We start from the raw sequence: 24,848 nt of genomic DNA on the forward strand, positions 1-24,848 counted from the left end.
ATGCATTTTCTATCAGTACTTGTTCGACGTGGGTTTGCTATCACGCTTTGTTTTGTAAGGGACGAGCTTGATGCACCGGAGACTGTAGAGATTGGCTCGGGAAGAGTTTCCAGATGCCGGGGAGATGGCTCTAGAAGGAGAAAGAGAGCGACTATCTACGATCACATTGGCGACAATGGACCCCTGAAAGCCAATACTTCGTATACAGCTTTCCTGAGGGTGTATGTCATAATGGCAAATAGGGTGAGTACTTATATTGCCGCAGTAGGGTTAAGCAGTGATAAGCATTTATTCTTTTCGGTGTAGCATATCATGATTGGACAGAATATTGACGTAACTAATTTATTTGGCTTCCACATCCACAGGAAGTGTACTTCTCAAGCTCGTTCATGTCGCCTCACAAAACAGCAGGTGAGTGCATGCAATTATGAAATAAAATGATGCTGATAAATATTGTTTATGATGAGGGATTCTACTTAAGTACCGGAACTCACTATGTATCTATTTGTCAACTACTTTCTAAAAACCTTAAGTAGATGAGGTAGTTCTGTCGTAAACTCCATAAATAAAGCAACGGAGAAGCAGTTTTAACTTCAAGGACAACAATACAAATTTAATTTTAAAAAAAATCCAATGAAATATTTACAAAGAATACTTACCAAATAATCAAATTCAATCAAATTATATGTTGCCTCCAATGCCAGTGCCTGAGACAACAGGTACACCTACTACCATGATCATCATCATATCTGCCTCCGGTGCTTTCTGCCTGTTCCTCATCATTTTAGTCATCATGTGTGCTGTGAGGATTAGGGCGAAGCGCCGTACAAATAATAACGAGCCAGACAACAGGGACATAGAATTGGTACGTATGAAGTATAATTGTCATTTATGTGGAATAAACATCAAGTTGAATCGTAGATCAACACATGTTGATTGAAGTATGGTCTGTACTTTCTCAGTCACTCGAAGTATACATACAAGTTCCAGCATCTTGTGTAAAACTGTTCACACTATTTCGTATCGCACAGAGTAGTTATCTTATCTCTAACCGTAACTTGTTCACTTCAACACAGTTCTGAAGACTACTTTGTTACAGAGGAATGAACAAAATCAAAGGGTGTTGAGCAGTCTGAAGACCTTTCTTTGTAATTGTATATTTTTATGCATGTATAGGCCTATAGAATCTTTAACGGTATAACAACTTCTTTGCTATCGGCAACAACAGCAAGCTCTTTGTTAAAGGAGACACATTTTATGTATTACTTCTAATTTGTTTGCTGTTGGCCTACGCCTTTTCACCACATTCACACCTGTATTCATACACCTGTATTTACACATTTACAGAGTGGAGTTTGCCACGGAACTCCAGTGGAAGCGAAAGGTATAGATAGTCCAGTGTACGAAGACGTAGGGCTGCCGGCCTGGGCTGCCAAATGGCAGATTACATGGAATAACCTGCTCATTGAAGACCGTGTACTCGGAGGTGGATTCTCTGGGGAAGTGAGATCCGGAAAAGTTAAAAAGGGCGGAAAAACCACCCCATCGGCTATCAAGATTGTGAAAGGTAGCATAGACCACGCAAAGTATATTGAAATATAACCATAAAAGTGCTATAGGAGATTTCAGTGATTTCCACTGTGGTATTGAAAACATCAGTTCTATACTAATTGGTTGAATAATTTTCCTTGTTTTCAACAATGTTTATTTCGTTATTAATTTCCAGTTTTATAGCACATTTTGTTTGCAGTCTCTGTTAAATCATGATGTGGTAGGCGAATTGGAAAACCAACAGATTATCTGCTGGGTCATTTCTGTTCACTACTGCCATTGCATTCCTGCTTTCAAGTTTTGGAGCGATTGTGTTTCCCAGGAGCAGTGACGATTGCTTTCTTATGACTGATTTCATGATTGTGATTTTCATCTTTTAGGGCGTGTCTCCCTGATAGATAATCGAGATTTTATGGATGAGTTTCGTAACATGACCAACATCGGCCACCATCCCAATATTGTAGCACTACTTGGTGCCTGTTATCATGAAGGTAGGCCGCTCATATTATAACAGGTGGATGGTGGAAAATTAACTGACTTGTTACTGAGACAGTTCAAGGTACCGGTAATTACGTGTGTACTCGCTAATGAAGCCCGTTTTGCATCATTTACTAGATGTCCTGTACATCGCAATGGAGTACCTTCCCAACGGTGATCTGCGCAGCTACCTGCGCACGGCTCGCGCGCAGTCCGAGTCGGGTGGGGGCGCCCTATCTTCGGGCCAGCTGATCAGCTTTGCCCTGGATGTTGCCAAGGGGATGAAGCACCTCGCCAAGTCAAAGGTATGTGGGCATTTTCACTTCTCAAGGGTCAAACTTTGCAGACGAATGAAGAATTTTCATGGGAAACATAAGGATGCATGTTGAGATTTTTCACCAGAAACAAAAAGTTGTCTCATATCATATCCCAGGTTTCATCTGGCAATTGTTACATTTTCTTTAACGTCTTGTACTATAAAGCAATTGTTCTTTGACTCAATTTACATCTTACAACCTTAGACACCGTTCTTCACAGAAAACTGCCCAGGACCTAAACTTCTTATAAACTCATATGATAATGATGTCAAAGGTCACATTTCAAGGTCAAAGGTCACATACCAAGGTCAAAGATCATCAGAGGTCAAGTTGTAAATGAGGCCGAAAATGTAAAATTGGTCTCATTTGAAAAGTTGAAGATGTCAAAGGTCACACACCAAGTTTAGATTTAATTTTACAGACAACATCCTCCAAGCTTAAATGCGCGACTGTTGAGTCTTCACTTCATGCTGCAATTCAGTGTAGGCTTAATGTTTCTATAATTATTAGCAGTTCATACAATTCCACCCTCATTACTACCCACAGTTATTTCTACACTGATCAGGGCCCTCTCATCCTCATTAAATACCACCCCTTGCCATTGCCACCCTTCAATATACACCAAGCAGTCTGGCCCTGATTAGTCACTCTTTCGAAAAAAAAATCAAAAAGCAAACAGGCGATACGCGTGGTTCGAGAACCACCTTGTTTGACGCAGTTGTCATTTTCCCAGATGAATGGAATTTTATGAAGTCACTGTGATAAAATCTTCACGACGTTGGTTCGAGAGATGAACGTTTTTCTTTATAGCTACTGAAAAGCACTTTTAAACATTGATAGGGCTAATTACATATACAGCGAGTGAAGGATGAAACAAATTCATTTCCCTCTGTTTACTAAAATAATATTGATAATACCCAACTATATCATACAGGTAATTCATCGCGACTTGGCAGCCACCAACATTCTACTAGGGGAGGGTTTGGTGGCCAAGGTGTCTGACTTTGGATTGTCCCGAGAAGAGGATGTCTATGTCGAGACGTATACTGCGGTAAATTTGTCCTCAATATTTGAATCGATGTTCACGGTTTGAGATTGTTTTCACTCTGGTGCATGTGTGCTTGCTCTGTTATATCCAACGAATGTTATTCAGCCCCTATATTCAAGTGAAAAAAACAAACACTTTATCCTTTAGAAACACGGGATAAGACAATTATAAGTGAAATTCCTTCAATTGAATAGGCCTAGATTGCATTTTCACTCCTGATTCGACGATTTTATATCAAGGTATTCAAAGTTCAAAATTCAAAAGATTGGAGTGATTTTCACTCTAATTTGACTCATCTCTAGCATCATTCTTTGAAGTTTGGAGAGGAGGAGTGCCACACTTTCCCCACATCTGCTATCCATGTCCACGTTCATCGAGTACGATGACAATTACTGGATTATTGTGTGTGATTGCATGTTGATATTTAATTTGTGATTTTCAACAGCTCCGTATTCCAACTCGCTGGCTGGCCATTGAATCCCTGACCCATCAAATCTACACAACCCAAAGTGATGTGTAAGTTTTGTTGTTGTTTTTTTTTACCGAGATTTGACAAGTGTATTGCTGGTCACGAAGGCAGCCGTCCTTAAATACCCCAATGCCTGACTGACTCATTGACTGACTGACTGATTCAATGGCTGTCACTTGCAAGCAGTGTAGTGTTATCGGTTACTCCTTAACACCACTGAATGGCTAGATCCGGGTCATTGTGTAGACCAGACGCATGACAGGATGTCGTGTGAGCAGCCGTTCGGAATAGAGTTTAGCGCCCTCTTGGATCTACTTTAATTGGCTTGCCTTGTCTAATTGTTTTAGGTGGAAAGGGGGTAACATGAGGGTCAATATATGCGGACTGTTTTGCATTATTAAGCTTTAAATCGACCGTTTGATCCAAGGTGCATGTACATGTAATTCTTGTTATATAACGATTTATATGTTTTTAAAATTGTCATCAATGTGGGATTTTTCGGCAGAAATAACTACAGCCAGTGATATTTTCGTTTATTTTCTTTATTCGAATGTTCGACGTCAGGTGGTCCTTTGGAATTCTCCTGTGGGAAATCGCCACTTTCGGTAAGTTTGATTCTTGGATAAAGTTGTAATCCTTCTTCTGCAGTGTTGAGGTAACAAGTGTGTAGACTTTACGATGTAATTGGGAATTTGTTTTATTTGTGCAGGTGGAACTCCCTATGCATCTATTAAGGGCATGTCTTTGGTAGAAAGACTCGAGTCAGGATACCGCATGGAGCAACCAAGTAACTGCGATGATGAAATGTAAGACAGTGGACCGATCTTAACCCGACCTTCAATGGCATCAACATTATTAGTCGAACAAATTTCACCCAATTTGCAATTTCCAAAATTTTCAGATCTTTAGGTTCTGTCTCATATTGATATCTATTTCTGAATCATTTTCTGCAGAAAGTATCCATTCTCCGTTATCTTAACTTCCCCGTACTTAATTAAAAAAAGACCTTGTCAACACCTAATTTGTGGTTCTTGATTGATTGACCACTTGACTATCAGATAAAATACTGGAAGGCAAGACCAACCGATACAATGCTAATTTGTCCATATAGATTTTAAGGAACACGTTTGTATAATAAATGCAACAGCAGTGGTTCTTGTCAACAGCGTTAAATGATATCAAGGCACGTATAAGTGTTGCACACCCTTATGCAGAATGTATTATTAAATTTACATTTAAGTGGTTCTGTAAGAGCAATAGCTCTGCACTATTACACGATAAAAAGAAAAACGATTGGGAAGTTTAATTTAAAAAGGGTACAAAGCTAGCTATGTGCACCGGAAATAACTATATTTTAATTATTTTGGAATTGCACTGTTTTGACTCTGTTGCGCTATTGATAAGCTCAGTGATACAATGTAATAGTTCAAACTTCTTCCTGGCTTTCAGCTATGCTACGATGCTGCAGTGCTGGAGTGAGGATCCCAAGCAAAGGCCTACCTTCGCGAGCCTGGTTACTACTCTCGGGAAGATGGCCCAAAATGACAAACGACAGGTAAGTTACTGTGTCGTAAATAATCTCAGGAAAACCTACAAAGTAGCAATATTTTCAATTTCAGAAAAAGAAAGTTGAATATCCAACCTGACATTTTTTTTTAGCACAGAACCAATAGAAATACTATAAGTAGTCTCAGTGCCACTTCATTTGCGTTGCGAAAACGAACTTGTGACGTCACCGATGCAAGGCAAGTATTTGCGCTGCCATGTTGAAAAAGTCAGACAAAATAATTCCAACTTGGCTAAATTCCGTTGAGCATAGTTCTGTGTCCAAATTTGTTTCCGATTCATATTCTCGTTAAGTGTGAATCTCCACGTACTCTTTAATGCTACAAAACCACGTGAGTACAGTATTAACGAACCTTGCCTATGAATACACTGCAATGCTTCGTCAAACATGAGATTAAGAATTTAGTTCAGCCACTGCCATCCAAAATTGAAAATGTCCATTGTGTTTCTTAAACTTGTGTATGTTTTCACCTGATATCAATGCTGTTACTCCTGAATTGATTCCCACCACGAAACGTCAATGAGACATAAGTTTCCGGTCCAATAGGCTATATTATTTTCTAAAATTAACTGCCTTCGTGGTATCCCGGTCAGAGCACTGATCGGCCTCAAGCCAGAGTTACTAACAATTTTTTTTTTTTAAGAGTGCGGCATCCTTAACAATTAATTTCTTCTTTCTACCTACAGTCATGCATTGCGGTTGACCCAGCCTACTACGAAAATTTCATCATCCGACCGGAGTTTGACGATAACTAATCCTACGAATCTACTGGATATACTCCAAGGCGAAAGTTACATTTCGCTTATACCCACTCTCGCTTATACCTGTGACGCCCCAACTATGGCACCGTGCCAACTAAAGTTTGGACAGTCCTAATTGTTTGTTGGGGCAGTCTTTATCAAAAGTTTTTTTTTATAGAGAATTTTAACTCACTTACGCAGAATTGTTTATATGACTTCGCATTTCTTAAGCAACATTTATATCTTAACACTCGTTTATGCACGATTGTAAGAACACGAATGTAGTTGAATACTTTTTTACGCAGAATCAGCATTTGGTACGTCGTTAATGTGGAATTGTAAATATACAGGTATCGTTTTTACTGAATACTATGGTAAAATGTTTTTGAAGTGCATGCCATGAATCGATTGGGTTATTCTCTAAACATTGCCTAATATTTTTGAGACCTCATCTGAGAGCATGATTAAAATTACATGTATAATATCGACATCGTTCGCGCGTCATTATTATCAAAGTATGAATTTGTTTAAACACAATTATTGTTTGAATACTTCGTTTACGCAGATTTACTATTTGCATATATTAGTCATACACAAGTTTATCTGAGTACTAATTTAGAATATCGTTTGAGTTCATGGGTTATATATTTACGTAAAATACTATTTTTTTGGTAATTATTTCCCTTGAGTACAAATAATCGGTGACCCTACGCAAGTTTTTTTGTCTTGGTGATTCGTTTACAAATAACTGATAATTCCTTACCTTGTTTAATATTGTTTCTTTAACTTGCTATCTCCCTATACCCCATTAAAAACATATCTTGTTTAATTGTTTACCCAGAATGTGGCATGAGTAATTGATGATTTTTACACGGATTTTAAATTACTTCTTTTAATGAGGATATTTGAATAGTGGATATTGTTACTTTGGTTTATTCGATTGAGGATAAATTACCCGAGCACATGTTTACGTATATAATCCTTACTGAGTGTAATAGGTCTACACGAAATTAAGGTCACTTTATTTTCTGATTACTTTTATTTTCTGATTATTTGTTAACACAGAGTGTTTGCATTTGTAAATATTTAAACATATTTTTTTATTCATTTTACCCAAGTTACGTGTAATAATAATTTGAAAGGGTTTTACGCAGAAATGGGGGGAAAAACGCAGAATTTTATTTTTGACAATTTTTATTGATTGTTTTTTTTTTGTCCAGGAGCAGGATAATTACCAGAACCAAATCGTTAAGCAGAAGGTTTTTTTTTTGTTTCCATAGGCCTATCTGACTACGGTTTACACAAAGAATGATGGTCTTTTTTTCGTGGTACAGTTTTAATTACGCAGATTTGTTTTACGTGATGTGAAATTACAAAAGTATGTGAATCCTTGAATTGTATACGCATAATTTGGTTATACGCATAATTTTTGTATAATTTGTTTACAATTATTACAATTATTTTACTCGGTCCTAGTATGTAGCTTATAAGATTTTGATTACACAGAATAAGCACTGAATATATCCATTCTTATTAGGAGTTTTGGCAGCCCGACCCTAGAAATTCCGAGCATACATCACGCGTTGTATTCAAGGTATGTTCGGAGTTTCCTAGGTCAGAGTGCCAATGTTCCCAAGACTGGATTCGATTCATCTGTTGATGAATGTCGTCTGACCTCGTTTTGGTGCCATCCAAGATCTCCTATTAGACGTTTTGATCGCTTATTCACAGACGATAACGAGTCCATTAACCGGTGCGTTTTACGTAATATTTATGTCACAGGGAAGCATTATTTGAATATATTGTTTAAATACTTATAAGAATAATTATCATGCGAGTATAGATGGACTCTCTTTACATGGGAATGTTCTTTGAGTATTTTGAGCTTTGAGCCCAAATACTATTCTCTAACAAGAAACTGTAAGCCGAGAACTTTGCGTACACAGAATATGCTGAGCATATTGCTCAAACAGAATAATAGGAGAACTTGAATTTGTTGAACAGAATAACAAGACTTTGATAATTGTTCAAACGGAAAACTAATTACATTATACAATTTATATTAAAGTATTATCTCAGTTAGCGTTTACGCAGAATGTTTACCTTACTACTCAGTTTACAAAGAATTGTTTATGTGAGTTTGTATTGCCAAAGGTATACGGCATTGATATCGAATTACAAACATTCAGGCATCATTCTTAATGAAAACAGTGGTTCACATGAATTATCGTTGGAGGTGTATGCAATAGATGAATGATACGATAATTCTCTGAACATTTCGAAGTGTTTGAGGGCTTATCTGAGTACACGAGATAATTAACATATACAATATATAGGGACTTAGCGCGACATTACTATCCAAATAGGATTTGTTTACACAGAATTATTGTTTGAGTGACTACTTTGTTTACATACATTTACTATTTGAGTATATTGGTGATACACACGTTTATCTGAGTACTAATTTAGAAATATTATTTGAGTTTATGTTTATGTTTGTCCGGGTGATTTGTCTACAAATAACTGTTATTTGGTAACATTGTTTAATATTGTTTCTTAAACTTGTTTTTTCCTATACCTTTATACATGTAAATAGTACCGGTACATATTGCATTTGTAACTATTTACACATACATTTTTACACAATTTACTTCCGTGTAACATTATTTTGGGAGACGTGTTTTCGTAGAAATGGAGCAGTTGCTTTCTTTTGTTTCCACAGGTGGTTTTCTTTGTTTTCATATAATTATCTGAAAACGTTTTACACAGACTAATGGTTTTTTTGTTCGTGGTACTATTTTTAAAAAGAAAATTTTCTACTGATACAAAATTACAAAATTATGCGAGTACTTTGAATGTATACGCAAATTATCATCCATGTATTTTAACGGATCCTATTATATGTAGTTTTTAGATCTTGAGTACACAGAATTTGCATTGAGTATATCACACAATATACACTAATAGAACCCAATTACTTGCTTATACGTATTTGAAGTATTCATACTTAAGCAAAACTATTACGAAATTAAAGATCTAACTGGATGTTCCTTGTCTGAGATAGGCCTTGCTGCATATCGTCTTGGGAGAAACGTTGCTGAGGTCACGAGCTGTCAGTCAAAAAGGAACCAGTAGAGGATCTTGTAAAATGGGACCAAAAACTAACATACGGAATTGTATTGACCATTTGGGCAGAATTAATACCTGTATTTTGATTTACACAATGGTAGATGATTATCTGTTGTCCCGACCTATATAAACTTGAGCTTTTTAATAAGTTTAACTACAGAGTCTTTATAACATTCAAATACACATTTGTACCGAGTTCGGAACAAATGATGCAACCTGACGCCATTTTTTCCTCATTTCATCTCAATGAAGGTCAGTCACTGCAAACATGATGATAAGACATGAATCTTGGACTTTTTCCCCCGAGTTTGACTCAAAAATTCACCAAAACCGAAGCTTAAAGTGCCCCTAATTACACATTTGCCAGCTTATTTTGAAATTACAGAAACTGTAGATGTTAGAAAAATGCAAATTATTAAAAGAAATTCAGGTAGAAACATCAGAGATTCAGGTTTTCCGTCATTACATTACGAATTGCAGATGCAATGAGGTATATATGACTTTATATATCGGACCACAATCTCTTTCCCAGGGTTGTGTTAATCTCACTCTGGCTCGCACACCCTGTGAGGTCATTGGCTAATTCATATATTCTGAATTATAGACTTTGGCAGCTGTTCATTGTTATAATTGTTCATTGTCCAATTCATAAACGTTGTTCATTGTTAATATGACATTTTGCTATTTTTGACTTATGGGGCCGAATCTCTGACCTTGTAACAGCAAACGTCCACACTGAGTATACAGTGTTTATACGTCGGTGAAGGGCAAAAACCTTATATTGATTTACATCACCCCGACGCAAATTCATCCGTTATGAATAGCAAACATCCAATTGATTTCTTTGCATGGTATTGACAGCCTTGTGAGTCGTGAAGTGCTGCCAAAGTTACCCGGTGGTTTGGGGCAATTTTGGCAGGGTACCGGAATTTAATGAAAAACAGCCAAATCAATCATACTAAATAATAAAGTTTCACAAATGATAAACTCTTCAGGCAAAGATGTATGACGTGTTTATTTACACAAAAAAACACAAGAAAAGAATCAATATCAACAGTTTTTATTAATTTCGCGCGATGCGTTGTTGAGACGACTGCAAATAAAGGGTGTAGCTTCTGCTTACTGTAACCCCAGGGTGCCAAAGTTACTCCAGTTGACGGTACTCATTTAAATGTTTAACTTGTCTGACCAAGGTATTTGTAGGGTTATGCCAATAATCTTGCTTATTATATTGCCGTGTTAATTTCCATCAATTTTCAAGGAAGTTGCGGTGAACGATTATCGTTGTTATCAGTTTGCGATGTCATGAGGATATATCCACTTTCGGATTCCCGGAAAACTTTTGTACTCTGGTACCCTTTACATCGTCTAAAAATAAACATTGATCGGTGTTATACTAAATAAAATCTCTGGATACAAAACCTGCACGCGTAACGATGTCAGGTTCTGTTCTTGTCCCCCCCCCCCCACCTCCCGCCTTTAGATTTCGCAGCAGCCGGTTTGCTGCCTGTTTCGTCGGTACGGTCCAGGCTAATACATGATGTGACCAGCAGTTAAAGGGTTCATCGTGATGGGTATAGTATCTTGACTCTGCGCAGCCCTGGCGCTAATGCTTCACCTGATTTGGACCAGAATAATCTCAAATGATCTTTGGCCAAGATTCAATTCAGTAGCCCAATAAGGAAACTTGCAGACAAGTCACGTTTACAGGTGAATAATGCAATTAATTATAACTAAATTACTAAAGAAAGGTCCTACAACCTGGTCGTTGGACTTTTCTTTAAGACCTGGTCTTTAGGACCTGGTTATTCGACCTGGCCTGAAGACCTGGTCTTAGGACCTGGCCGTAGGACCTTTCTTTATGACATGGTCTTATTGGAACTGATCGCAGGACCTGGCCTCAGGACATCGCCATAAGATCCGGTCGTAGGACCATGGCCGTAGGACCTAGTCTGTAGGACCTTGTCTAAGGAGCTGGTCGACTCATAAGACCTAGAAATAGGACGTGGCCGTAGGATCTGGCAGAAGGACCTTTTTATGACTTGGTCTGAGGACCTAGTCGTATGACCCGGTGGTAGAGCCTGGTCGTATGAACCTGGTCAGTATAGGACCTTGTTTAAGGGAACTGCATGGTTGTAAGGCCTGGACGTTGGATCTTTCTTTAGAACACGGTCTTAGGAATTTGAAGTAGGAGCCGGTCTGAGGTCTGGGGACCTGCCCGTAAGACCCTGTATCAGCACCTTGTCTTAAGGCCTAGACGAAGGACTTGGCCGTATGACTTTTCTTTAGTATATGTTCCGAGGAGCTGGTCGTAGGACCTGGTCTAAAGACCTGGTCTAAAGACCTGGTCGTAAGGCCTGACCGTAGGACCTGGTCTCTATAAGGACCTTCTCACAGGATCTTGTCATGAGACCGAGTAGTAGGAACGGCCAAAGATCCTGGCAGTAGGACCTTTCTTTATGGCATGATCTGAGGACCTTTCGTAGGACCTGGTCTGAGGACCCTGCCGGAGGACCTAGTCGTAAGACCTGATTGTAGTACCTTGTCATAAGACAGGGACGTAGGGCCTGGCCGTACGACTTTTGTTTACAATATGGTCTTAGGAACTTAGACTATTTGGACCTGTTTTAAAACCTGATCGCAAGACCTGGCGGTAGGACCTGGCCTTAAAACCTTGGCGTATGACCCGACCGTAGGACCTTCTGTGAGGATCTGGTCATCGAGACCGAGTAGTAGGACTGGCTGTCGTAGAACCTGGTCGTAGGATGTGATTGTGGTACCTTGTCATAAGACAGGGACGTAGAACCTGGTCGTACGACTTTTCTCTAGAATATGGTCTTACGAACTAAGACTATTTGGATCTGGTTTTAAAACCTGATTGCAAGACCTGGCCGTAGAACCGGGTCTGTAGGAGCTTGTCTCAGGGCTTTGTCATAAGACCTAGAAGCAGGATCTGGCCGTAGGATCTGGTAGAAGGATATTTCTTTTGGACAAGGTCTGAGGACCTGGTCGTAGAACTAGTCTGAGGACCTCTACGTAGAACCTGGTTGTAGGACCCGATTTTAACACCCGGTTATAAGACCGGGTCGTAAGACCTAACCGTAGGCCCTGGTCTATAGTACCTTGTCAAAGGATCTGGTCATAAGACCTAGTAGCAGGACCGGCAGTACAATCTTGCAGGAGGACCATTTTAGGACATGATCTGAGGACATGTCGTAGAATCTGGTATAAGGACCCCGCCGTAGAACCTGATCGTAAGACCTGATTGCAGAACAAGGCAGTAGCACTATTCATTAGGGCATGGTCTTAGAAACGCAGTACGTGGTCCTAGGAACTTTCCTGTTAGAAACCTGGTCTGTAGGACCCTGGTCTTAAGACCTGGTCGTAGGTCTTGGTTTTAGGACCTGGTCTTAAGACCAGGTCGATGGTTATGGCAGTACGACCTGGCCATAGGACCTGGTCTTAAGGCCTAGACGTAGGACCTATCATAATGACCTTGCCGTAGAAGCTGGTCTGAAGAACTGGCCGGAAGAGTCGGGAACCTTTCTTTAGGGCCTGGTCGTAGGACCTGGTCGTAGGACCTGATTGAAGGACCCGGTCTTAGGACCTGGCCATAAGACCTGGTAGAACATTTCTTTCAGGACTTGGTCTAGCGTGGTCTTAGGACCTGATATGAGGACCTTGCCGTGGGACCTGACCGTAAGACTTGATTGAAGGACCCGTTTTTAGGACCTGGTCATAGAACTCCAGTAAAGAAAACACCAGAAGAGAACCACTTTTTTTGGTGAATAGTTAGTGAATTTTAGGTTTGGTGGTTTTTAACCAAATCGTCACGTTCTAATCACATTTCAAATCACCTCTTAATCAAGTGAATAAAGTAACGTGATTACCGAAGGTTATATGGTGTAAATCACATTATAATGACCACATGACCGAATAACGGGATTTCAACCTGTCAATTTGTGGTGCTTAGAATAGGAGATTACTTCGTAGTTGAAACACCAATATTTCTGTTTTTACAGTTACCACGAAATCACTGGTGAAGATTACGTTATGATCACTGAACAATCACCTGGACATGTTACTGTTGTATATGACGTGATTATTTGGTGTATAATAACAGGTTATTATTTCGTTTTTAAAACACTAATAGTTTTGGTTGTACAGTTACCATCAATTCACCGGTAAAGATTACGTTACCGGTAAAGATTACGTTACAAGGTAATCATGACCTTGGGAAAGAGATTGTGGTCCGATGAATAAAGTCATACCTCATCTCATTGTGTCCGCAAATCATAATGTCATGACGCAAAACCTGAATCTCTGGTGTTGTTACCTGAATTTCGTTCAATAATTTCAATTTTTTCTATCATTTACAGTTTCTGTTATTGCGAGATATAGGCTGGGAACTATGCAATCGTGGTCACTTTGAGCTTCGGTTCTGTGAAGTTTTGAGTCGAACTCGGTACAAATCATATTTGAATGTTGTAAACACTCTGTAGTTAACATTATTAACAAGTTCAAGTATAAATGTCGGGTAAACGGGTCATCATTCACAATTGTGTAAATCCAAATATAGGTATTAATTATGCATTAACAATGAATACAGATTCTTTATGTAATATATTCATTTTGTATTATAGCATAATACCCCGACTATGCTTTCGATCTAACTGAAAATGTTTCAATTCTCGTGACAAAGTTTCGGAAGAGCTTATGGAACCTTACAATGGCTATTGGTTGATTATTAGTTGGGTTAGTTGGCATGGTTTGGTCCCTAGGGGCGGATCTAGCATCAGGAAAAGGGGGGGGGGCGGAAAAGGGGGGGGGTATAAGGGTGTGGGCGAGTGGGGGGGGGGTCTGAGGGCATGCTCCCTTAAAAGTGTGAAAACTAGACGATGCTTTATCCTACATTCCAAGGCAATGAGAGAATACATTTAGGAACTTTAGCATTTCATTGATTATTTTTGGCCCCATTTTACTAGATCCGCTACTGACAGGTCGTGACTGACGTCACAGCTCTTGACCTCAACGATGGCCAAAGGCGACCTGCTACAATAACATTATGGAACATCAAGTTAGATCTTTGATTTTGTAATATAGGTTTTCCTAGCCAATTTCCTATAATGTTCATTCACTTCTGAAAATCGGTCATTCAATTTCGTCTGAATTTGAGAATAGCTCTGATGAACACGCGTTTCATTTTTGCTACCAGGGCATTCGATTCCATTTCAGTTCAATCAATTAAGTGATTAAGCAGCACCTTTGGTTTATGTCCATTCAGATTCGTTTACAAGACTTCTTTTTCGCTTTTAGAGGGCGATTTCAAACATTTACCATTCTATTTCACTTTTAGTTTAATGTCATCGGCATCAGATACAATTAGGGGATTCTTTTTCATTAACCGTCAATCATATTAGCTGTACCTGAAATCAATTTAGAAAAGGTACGCTTGCGTAAATGAATGTACAGGTAACGTAATTTAACGTCTGTTTCTCAAAACCGAATGCACGGACAAAGAAAATGATTGAACTTTCGTTGAATCGAAATGGGATTAAAGACGTGCATTCAAATTCAGACGAAAATAAATGACCGATTTTCAGAAGTGCGTGAACATTTAATAATTCAAGAAAATGGCCGGGAAAACTTATACTTCTGAGTAAGTATGAATACTTCAATTATGTATGAGCAATGATTGGCCTCCATGCAAATTCTGTGTACTCAAGATCTAAAACTTGCATATAATTGGATCGGGTAAAATACTTTTTTTTTTTGGTCCACTTCGGACACATAGAGCCACATCTTACTCACATGAACAGGAGTAGTAAATAACATAACACAGAAAATAAAAGAATGAGAAAAAAAGAAAGTGCAAAATTAACATCAGTAAATAACATAACTAGTAAATAACATAACACAGAAAGTAGTAAATAACATAACACAGAAAATAAAAGAATGAGAAAAAAAAGAAATTGCAAAATTAACATCATACTAAATACTTAAAGTAGTGCTTCAGGTACATGTACAGTATAACTTTAATAGATAAATTACGAAGTAAATTACAAAGTCTGATGGGTCAGGTGGCGGTGAGCTCTCTGACAGAACTTCTTGTTTTCACCGTGGTGAGGATGGCCGACTATTTTCTTCTATTTATCCTCAGTTACGATCTAAGTCAAAGTATCCATATTAATATCCTCGATAAAAGAAGTAATTTAAAATCTGTGTCATCAATTACTCATGCCGCATTCTGGGTAAACACGTAAACAAGATTATTAAAAAGGTAAAGGGAAACAACAAGTTCAAGAAACGATTCTAAACAATTAGAATGGGGAATTAACTCAGTTATTTGCAAAGATATCACACACACACAAACAAATCTGATGACTACTCAAGGGTAATAATTATGCAAACAGTTATACTTCTCAAAACAAAATATATATATAATCCATGAACTCCAATCATATATATGAATTAGTACTTAGATAAACTTGTGTATGACTAATATATTCAAATAGTAAATCTACGTAAACAAATACTCAAACAATACTTCAGGGTAAACAAATTGATCCTTGGATAATAATATCGCGTGAACGCAGTCCAGATATGTATAATGTTAACTAAATCACCATGTACTCAGGTGGGTCCTCAAAAAGGCTATAGCCAATGTTCAGAGAATTATCCTAGCCATTTATAGCATGTACTTCAGGAACAATCATGTTTAACAATTGTATTTAGCAAAAACTATAGTTGTATATTTACAAGTCCACATTAAAGATGTAACAAATGCTTATTCTGCGTAAACAAATCTTCAAACTATATTTATAGTACGCTTACAATGATCGTAGACAAATCTGCGTGAACGAGTGTTAAGATATTAATGCTGCTTTAAGAAATACAAACTCTAACAAAAATTCTGATGTTGTAAACTGAGAGGTAAGGTAAAATTCAGCGTAAACATCAACTAAAATCAAACTTGTGTAAGCAATTATTTTTTCCGTATAGCGAAATATTAACGTCTTGATATTCTGTTCAACAGATACAAGTTCTCTGATAATAATTCTATTCGAGCAATATGCTCAGAGTATTCTTGTACGCACAGTTCCCAGCTAACACCTCCTTGTAAGAGAAGATATTGGGGCTGCCTCATAGTTCTGTGCAAACAAACGAAGCACTATAATGATGAAGTAATCAAATAAATCATTCCCGTTTAACATGATCCATCTAGATACTCACAAGATTATAAAAAGTATTCAAACAATTAGATTCAAATTTTACGTTAAACTACTGGTTACTGGACAACTTGGTTGGCCCCAAGACGAGATCAGACGAGATCCATCAACAGATGAATCAAATCCAGTCTTCGGAACATTGGCACTCCGAACATACCTTGGACACAGCGCGTGATGTATGCTCGGAATTTCTAGGATCGGGCTGTCATAGTTCCTAATAAGTCTGGTAACATTCATATTATTATTAGCGCAATCTACCACCGTGACAACTTGCCTGCTCTTGTCAGGGACTGGTTATGTTGTTTTTTTTTTTTTTCCCCCGAAATGTCTGCTTCGTCTGCGGCATTGGTTATAATTCCGACCTCTGAATTTTTGGAAAGCAAACCAAATGAAATTCATTGGCCTCGTATCATACGACTGAATGTTCCTAGGGCAGAATATGAACCAAACTTCGGCCGGAGTCCCCGAAATTCGGGGCCTAAAAATGTCTTTAAGCAATAGACAAAGACGAAGTCAGGATTTCAAAAAGGTCCTGTATGAGGCGAGAAAGATCACACCCAGTCTTGACCAAGATTACAGCGCCCTTGGAAAGGTGTAGGATATGAGCAAAATATATCTGTTGCCTTGGAGTGTACAGGAGACTCGTACAGGATTAATTATCGTCAAACTCCGGTCGGATGATGAAAGTGCTGTAATATACTGGGTCACCCACAATGCTGGGCTGTAGAAAAGCAGAACAAATTTGTTATTGAGGATGCTGCACTGGTTTTGTTTAAAAAAACAAACATGTAATTTTTTTCACAAACTGTGGTTGGAGGCTGATCAGAGCTTTCTCAAATTCAAGAAAAACAGTTTATTTTGGAGGGGAGGGGGAATATCAAGATTGCGATCTGTCAGGAACTCGGAAAACGTGTTGGCCTGGACTGAACTGCCATTGAGTGTACATGGTCGAATCGATTCGGGAGCTGATATATGAGGACTGATATGTGAGGGTAAAATGTACAAAATAGTGGACACTTTGACTGAGTAGTTAAGTTGAACTATTTTATTTTTATTCATAATTAAGGTGGATAAATCACGGTGTCCATTATAAGCCAGTTTTTTTTTTACTGGTTTCAGGTTGAGGCTTAAAGAGCACCTTTTAGCCGGTTCATACTTGACGCGCATCGCAATCCAAAACAATGCTGGTGCCAGAAGGTTTCCCCTCAGAACCACGTGCAAAGAAGTTTGGACGATTAGGATTAAATTTGTCTAACTTTTTCAACCTGGCAGCGCAAATGCTTTCCCTGAATTCAAACCCCACAACTTTGCGTTCGCTTTCACATAAAGTAGGTGCCTAATGGTATTGCTATATGACATGGGTTCTTGGCTGGAGTGATTTGAATGTTTTTTTTTCGTACTAAAAAAACCCTCATTAATTGGGCGTTCATATCCTAGATTTTGAGAAGTGCTGCAGGCAAAACTGCATTTAAAAATTGGTCCTGCCACTGGGTGGCGTTTTTTTACTCACCCTGTATATCCATTTCATTTTCTGAAATTGAACACAGCGTGACGTGATGTAATGGCATTATTACAGCTACATTTTACAATATAGCGAAAAACTTACGTGTCCTTTGTCTTTTTGGGCTATCTTCCCGAGAGTAGTAACCAAGCTTGGAAAGGTAGGCCTTTGCTTGGGATCCTCACTCCAGCACTGCAGCATCATAGCATAGCTGAAAGCCAGGAAGTAGTTTGAACTATTTAATTACATCACTGAGTTATCAACAGCAAACGAGAGTAAAAATACAGTGAATACCTACAGATACTGGGCTTCCAAAACAGAAGACTTGGTAAATATTGTCACATACTAAGTCTATTAAAGGTGGCGATTGCAAGCGGAAAATGGGACGGAACATGCCCCTTTCCATTCTTTTTTTTTCTATGGGGGACGCCCATGATACAACTGGTCCCCAGTGATTGTTTCCGGTGCAAATAGTTTGGTACCAAATCAACGTAACCTTTCACAATATTATTCACATTGTGTTTTCAACAGTAAATTCTGATGAGGATGGGCGTAAACCCCATATTGTGTGTACATGTGTACATTCAATTTCCAAATTTTCAAGCTGGGTTTTCCCTCACCTTTGACAGAAATCACCGCTGTTGCATTAAGTATTTAAGATCGGTTTGTGCCTTAAGAACTAAATGGACTTGCAACTATCGTATCAATTGGTCCTGCCTTCTATTGTTTCTCATGGTGAAGAACTCCTCAATTGATCAAGCCAAAAATACGTGTTGACAAGATCGGTTTTATTATTATTGATATCTTTGGCAGAATTAGAATCAGAGATGTACATCAATAGATTAAACAGAAATTAAAGATCTGAATTTTAGAAATTGGATGAAATCCGTTTGACATAATGTTGATGTCACAGAAGATCGGGTTAAGATTGGTCCACTGTCTTACATTTCATCGTCGCAGTTACTTGGTTTCTCCATGCGGTATCCTGCCTCCAGTCTTTCTGCCAAAGACATGCCCTTGATAGATGCATAGGGAGTTCCACCTACATAAATAAAACAAATTCCCAATTACATCGTAAAGTCTACACACTTGCTATCTAAACACTGCAGAAGAAGGAGTGCAACATTATCAAAGAATCAAACTTACCGAGAGTTGCGATTTCCCACAGGAGAATTCCAAAGGACCACCTGACGTCGAACATTTCGAAATAAAAAAAGAAATGAAAATATCACTGGCTGTAGTCAATTATTTCTGCAGAAAATCTCACATTGATGACAATAAAAAAACACACTTCAATCGTTTTACAACTATAGCAATAAGTACAGTGTGTATAAAAAAATGATATATTTAGAGGAATTAAAAAAAAAGTACTAGCTCCTATTTTGTTTAATAATAACTTATATACGCTCAATATTGAGTTAGATCAACCTAAACTTATGCTTCAATGATTATGTAAACGAGTTACAGAATCAATGAATCATAGGTTCCAACTAAATATTGAGTGGCAAAGAACAATAGCCTTACAGAGAGATTGCTGGCATGTTAATCTCCTTTCATCCACTTTGCTGCAAATTGGACCACATTGACAGTTAATCTTTCAATTAAATGTCTATATCTCTGGATTTAGGTGTCAAATGAGATAGGGCAAACAAATAATAATAAATAAAGAAATAATTCTTTAAGCGTATTATAGATTTTTAAACTAGAAAAGAGCTAGTATTTGTAATATTTGTTCTCTAAATTATCATATTTTTTTTTTATACACAATGTACATGTACACCTAGGATCAAACGGTCGATTTTGAAGCTTAATAATGCAAAACACTCTGCATATATTGACCCTCATGTTACCCCCTTTCCACCTAAAGCAATTAGACAAGGCAAGCCCGGTAAAGAAGATCTAAGAAGGCACTAAACTCTATTCAATTGATTCACAATGGCTACTCACTAGAACTCTTTTCCAAGGGCGGACCCAGAACAACATTTTTTTTGGGGGGGGGGCAAAAACAATTGGTCCCCCAAAAAGTGGGTCAAACAAATTACGGCATGGGGTTCGGGGCCCGCTTAAGTGCCCCGAATTTCTTTTGGATTCTCGATGCTCTGTGGTTCGATCTGAAGCAATTTCTGATCACTTTAACCAATTTTGTTTAGTATAAGATGGTGGTGAACGCAGTGCATGCCTATATGGGTTCTTTTTTTGGGGGGGGGGGGAGGGAGGGGCATGGCGCCCGTTGCCCTCCCCCCGGTTTGCCGTTGATCTTTTCACGAATCTGGTCTACACAATGGACTGCATGACCGCATCTAGCTGCCCGGCTTGCAAGTGACAGTCAGTCAGTCAGTCAGTCTGCAATGAGTCATTCAGGCATTGAGATAGCTACCAGGAGGACACTAGGCTGCCCGCGTGACCAGCAAAACGTCAAAGATTAAAAGATCACTTGCCAATCTTAGTAAAATTACTGTCAAAAGGTATTAATGTAATAGCAAAACTTACACATCACTTTGGGTTGTGTAGATTTGATGGGTCAGGGATTCAATGGCCAGCCAGCGAGTTGGAACACGGAACTGTTAACAATCACAAACTAAATCATCATGCAATCACACAAAAACAGTAACTGTCATCAGATTCGATGAACGTTGACATGGATAGCGGATGTGGGGAGAGTGAGGCATCCCCTTTCTTTAACTTGTCCAAGAGTGACGCTAGAGGGCAGTCGATTTGGAGTGAATCACTCTCATTTAAAAGTTTGAATACATTGAGAAGAGTCACTTCAGTCGGATCTGGAGTGAAAACGTGATTTATTCAAATGAATGAATTTCACTCATATATGTTGTCCCTTTTTCTGATGAAGTAAATTTTCACTTGAATAGGGAGTGAATACATTCTCTGGAAACAAGAGAGCGAGCACATATGCACACTTAAAAGTTATTAATCCCGAACCCGTAAAAAGTAACGGATTATATAGGCCGTTCTGATGCCCCATTACTAAAACGTTACGGCTGTGATTATAGGGGTTGACTAAATTGTCAACGATACCACGAAGTAACACCCGAGTGGACTTGAGTGCGCGGTACGCGCCTGTATCTTACAGAACCGAGTGATTTTCGTTTTCACGAAGTAACACTCATGTACACTGTGCGCTGACTCGGTCATTTTCGTTTTCACGAAGGAACACTCATCTTTATTTCACAAATTTAAAGGTTTTTTTTATTAAAATGTTCCGTAATCCCACAAGAATATTGATTAATCACATTCCTGTCGAACGTTTTAAAACGTTTTTATCCAAATCGTATTTCCTTAACAGTTTTGTAATCATTCGCGCGAGTGTCCGATGTGCACACGCACACTTGAGTGTTACTTCGTGGAGCCAAAATTTGTCATGTAGCGGTTTTCACGAGGTAACACACTGGAGTGGACTAGTGTTACTTCGTGGTGTTGGTGACGAAATACTTTCCATCTTCTTAGCTACATAAACGGATCTCTGCATTTCCTAGCCAATACGTCAAAACATTCAGTTTCATCCGAAATTCTTTCGCCAGACTGACAGGATATTTCCCATCAAAAGGTTCAAACTGTACATACCAAAGTTTTACCAAACCACACTTAAAATGGGTTCAACTTCTACTGTCATTGATTCCTCAAAATCAATGATAACTGCAGACTTGTTTATGCAATCGCAACAACGATACAAATATTGAGGACAGAACTACCTCAGAAGAAATCTCGACATAGACATTTTCTTCTCGGGACAATCCAAAGTCAGACACCTTGGCCACCAACTCATTCCCGAGTAGAATGTTGGTGGCTGCCAAGTCGCGATGAATTACCTGCATTACATGAAAAAAAAAACATCGGCAAAGTAGGATAGAATGATAATGAAGAATGTTTAAAATCTTGTTTTTCAAGAGCTTGGTAGAAAAATTTTCATCACTCAAACCATCGACGTAGAGATTTTACATCTGGGAAAGTGACCGATTAATGGGTGTATATAGACAACCGCACACAAAACGTTTCCAAAATCAAGCCCATTAATTTTCTTTTGGGTTCAGACAATGCATAATGCATTATTTCTACCGCAAACTTAAAAACAACTTTGTTTTCACTAAATTGTCATTGACTTAAATAAATTGCCATTTTGCAAAATTAGTAAACTGAGCAGTATTCTGTGATGAACGGCGTCCAATGTTCTCGTGTATACATGTAGGCTAGCTCAGTCACCCATGAAGTACGGAAATTAATACCATTGTTTACAGGACATCCTGTCCTTTAACTGTATAGTTGCTTTTCTGAAATATTTAGTACAAATATTTCTGATAATTTACATTATGAATTGTGTGTGCATGTACTATATTTTGGGTCACCCCGAACACCTGTCCCTAGCACTAGACGTTTAAGGAAATGTAACAATTTCCCGATGAAACCTAGGGTTGTGGGAAATAGCCTTATAACCTTAAGTTTTTGTTTGTTGTGAAAAATCTTCACATGCATCGTTTCCAACGAAAACTTTTCATTCCTCTGCATTTTGACCCAAATTGAGAAGTGAAAAGGCCCACTTACGTTTGCCTTGGCGAGATGCTTCATCCCCTTGGCAACATCCAGGGCAAAGCCATTCAGCTGGCCCGAGGATAGGGCGCCCCCACCCGACTCGGACTGCGCGCGAGCCGTGCGCAGGTAGCTGCGCAGATCACCGTTGGGCAGAAACTCCATCGCGATGTACATGACATCTAGTAAATGGTGCAAAACAGTCGTCATTAGCGATATTCGGAAATTTCGAAAAGTTTACATGTAAAACTAATCAACAACTGTAAAATAATGTTGGTCAGGCGTTCTCTTTTAATAGCAACATTGAGAATAAAATACATTGCCTTCAAATGAAATCCCCCCTCTCCGAAATGAAACGATAATTTTTACTTTTTATCAATGGAAGGGAAAAAAAATATAACACAGCATATGGAGCAATTCGAAAACACGATGGGTGCTTTCCCCGGACACCCGCCCTCCGCAAAATAAAATAGAGGAGGGGGGACATCATCTTTCTATAGGGGCACTGTTCCAAGCGGACTATTATGATCATATCGGACAATAGTTGGCCCTGTCTAACCTGACAAATTTGCCGACGGATGCACAGTTTTGCGTGCAGGACAAAAATTGTGCCGACAATAACGATTAATGTGGGACCCTAACCCCTTCTTGCGACGCCGGTGTACACACCTACGTTACCGGTACCTTCAACCTCAATGGGCCTACCTTCATGATAACAGGCACCAAGTAGTGCTACAATATTAGGATGGTGGCCGACGTTGGTCATGTTTCGAAACTCCTCAATAAAATCTCGATTGTCCATCAGGGAGGCACGTCCTAAAATATGAGAATCACAAGCACGAAATCAATCGTTATAGAAAGCAGTCTTCACCGCTCCTTTAATACAATCGATTCGAAGCTGGACAGCAGGAACAAAATGGCTGTAGTGAACAGATAATATGTTGGTTTTCATGTTTTGGCAGAGACTGCAAAAGATCTTGTGAAATCGGTATAAAAACCACGGATACTATTATTTATAAAACAAAAATCAACCAAGTTGAATGAAACTGGTTATATCAATACCACAATAACTATCAATTGGAGTACTTATGGTACTTTAATGGCCATATTATAATATACTTTGCGTGGTCTATGCTACCTTTCACAATCTTGATAGCCGACGGGGTGATTTTCCCGCCCTTTTTAACTTTTCCGGACCTCACTTCACCAAAGAATCCTCCTCCGAGTACACGGTCATCAATTATCAGGTCATTCCGCGGAATCTGCCATTTGGCAGCCCAGGCAGGCAGCCCTACGTCTTCGTACACTGGACTCTGTATACCTGTCGCGTATACTCGAGTTCTTTGACCAAATCCGTTCTGTTCGATATAATCATGTAAAACTTAGAGTGTTAATATAGGTGTAAATGAGAGGTATACAGTGTGGAAATTAGAAATAAATCAATTACATTTTTGTTCACAATGAGCTTGCTGATTTTGCTGATACAGTAAGGTTGTTGTTACAATTAAATACATAGAAAAAAATTAAGAAAGGTCTTTAGACCGCTCTACATTATAACATGGAGCTAGGACCCAAGGAGTTCGAACTCCAAGACTTGAAAAGTAAAAGGATGGTCCCTGCACTCGAAAGCAACAAGAGAAAGCACCTGGCGGCCGGCTTGCTCAGTTGCTCACTACACTAATCTCTACACAATAGAGATCCCCGCTCACTAAGGCCAAAAAAAGTCTCTGGTTTCTGGTATGGAGCTTGCCCAAAAAGTGGTGCGGCGACGCGGCTTTTTTTTTTTTTTACCTGATTTTTTTGCTTCAAATGTCGGCTGATGACTGCAAATGGTGCCCGACTAAACTTAGTGCAAAGATATGGGAGTCCAGAGAGGCCACATAAAGCTTATTCTCGACCATAACCCAATCTAAAAACACGTTAAAATTGTGCAGCAGCAGGATTCCAGTCAAACCAGTGAGTTTGGCGGTTTTGAGACATCATCTTTCATTGAAAAAAAAACGTTTTCATTTTGCCGACGCGCATGGCTACAGCGACGCGCGCGCATACCAGAAACCCTAACGCCAGAAGGAAGAGTTTGCATTGATTTGTAGACAGTACCATGGTAAGTACGCATGCGCAGTTGTCATGCATCGCCAAAAATGACTGATTTTGAAGTGTTTGTTCGCAGTTGGACAATACCGTATATCAATGTGATCAACATCACTGAAACAATCATTTTATTTAGAACAAAATGCTCCATACCTTCAGTGTGAAAACTCATGAAATTTATTTTAAAAAA

The 24,848-nt window shown here is 38.8% G+C and overlaps 2 protein-coding genes across 35 annotated transcripts in view; one reads left to right on the plus strand and one right to left on the minus strand.

Moving 5' to 3' along the window:
- LOC119727904 (angiopoietin-1 receptor-like) lies at positions 1 to 7,079 on the plus strand. The gene is made up of 12 exons (XM_038199983.1): positions 1 to 243; positions 366 to 411; positions 705 to 865; positions 1,348 to 1,567; positions 1,932 to 2,042; positions 2,167 to 2,333; positions 3,280 to 3,393; positions 3,839 to 3,909; positions 4,427 to 4,467; positions 4,572 to 4,668; positions 5,312 to 5,417; positions 6,116 to 7,079. Exons 1-12 carry the CDS (start codon positions 1 to 3, stop codon positions 6,182 to 6,184), a joined length of 1,446 nt encoding a protein of 481 aa, XP_038055911.1. The 3' UTR covers positions 6,185 to 7,079.
- Positions 7,080 to 15,061: 7,982 nt separating this feature from the next.
- The window catches only part of LOC119728181 (fibrillin-1-like), a 46,778-nt gene continuing 36,991 nt past the window's right edge, over positions 15,062 to 24,848 (minus strand). For all 34 annotated transcript variants that reach the window (XM_038200290.1, XM_038200295.1, XM_038200279.1 and 31 more), the window contains 9 exons: positions 23,706 to 23,925; positions 23,273 to 23,383; positions 22,583 to 22,749; positions 21,736 to 21,852; positions 20,519 to 20,589; positions 19,175 to 19,215; positions 18,974 to 19,070; positions 18,134 to 18,239; positions 15,062 to 17,248 (listed from right to left, as the gene is read on the minus strand). In XM_038200290.1, the coding sequence (XP_038056218.1) occupies positions 17,180 to 17,248; positions 18,134 to 18,239; positions 18,974 to 19,070; positions 19,175 to 19,215; positions 20,519 to 20,589; positions 21,736 to 21,852; positions 22,583 to 22,749; positions 23,273 to 23,383; positions 23,706 to 23,925 (999 nt within the window). In that variant the 3' untranslated portion in view covers positions 15,062 to 17,179. The remainder of the gene's footprint in view (positions 17,249 to 18,133; positions 18,240 to 18,973; positions 19,071 to 19,174; positions 19,216 to 20,518; positions 20,590 to 21,735; positions 21,853 to 22,582; positions 22,750 to 23,272; positions 23,384 to 23,705; positions 23,926 to 24,848) is intronic.

Source organism: Patiria miniata, unplaced genomic scaffold (assembly GCF_015706575.1).
Source record: "Patiria miniata isolate m_02_andy unplaced genomic scaffold, ASM1570657v1 HiC_scaffold_20, whole genome shotgun sequence".
NCBI classification, from domain to species: domain Eukaryota; kingdom Metazoa; phylum Echinodermata; class Asteroidea; order Valvatida; family Asterinidae; genus Patiria; species Patiria miniata.

Coding starts and splice junctions, on each gene's coding strand:
- LOC119727904 (XM_038199983.1), top strand. CDS start 1: ATGCATTTTCTATCAGTACTTGTTCGACGTGGGTTTGCTATCACGCTT. Junction 412..704: donor GTCGCCTCACAAAACAGCAG/GTGAGTGCATGC, acceptor CTCCAATGCCAG/TGCCTGAGACAACAGGTACA. Junction 866..1,347: donor ACAACAGGGACATAGAATTG/GTACGTATGAAG, acceptor ACACATTTACAG/AGTGGAGTTTGCCACGGAAC.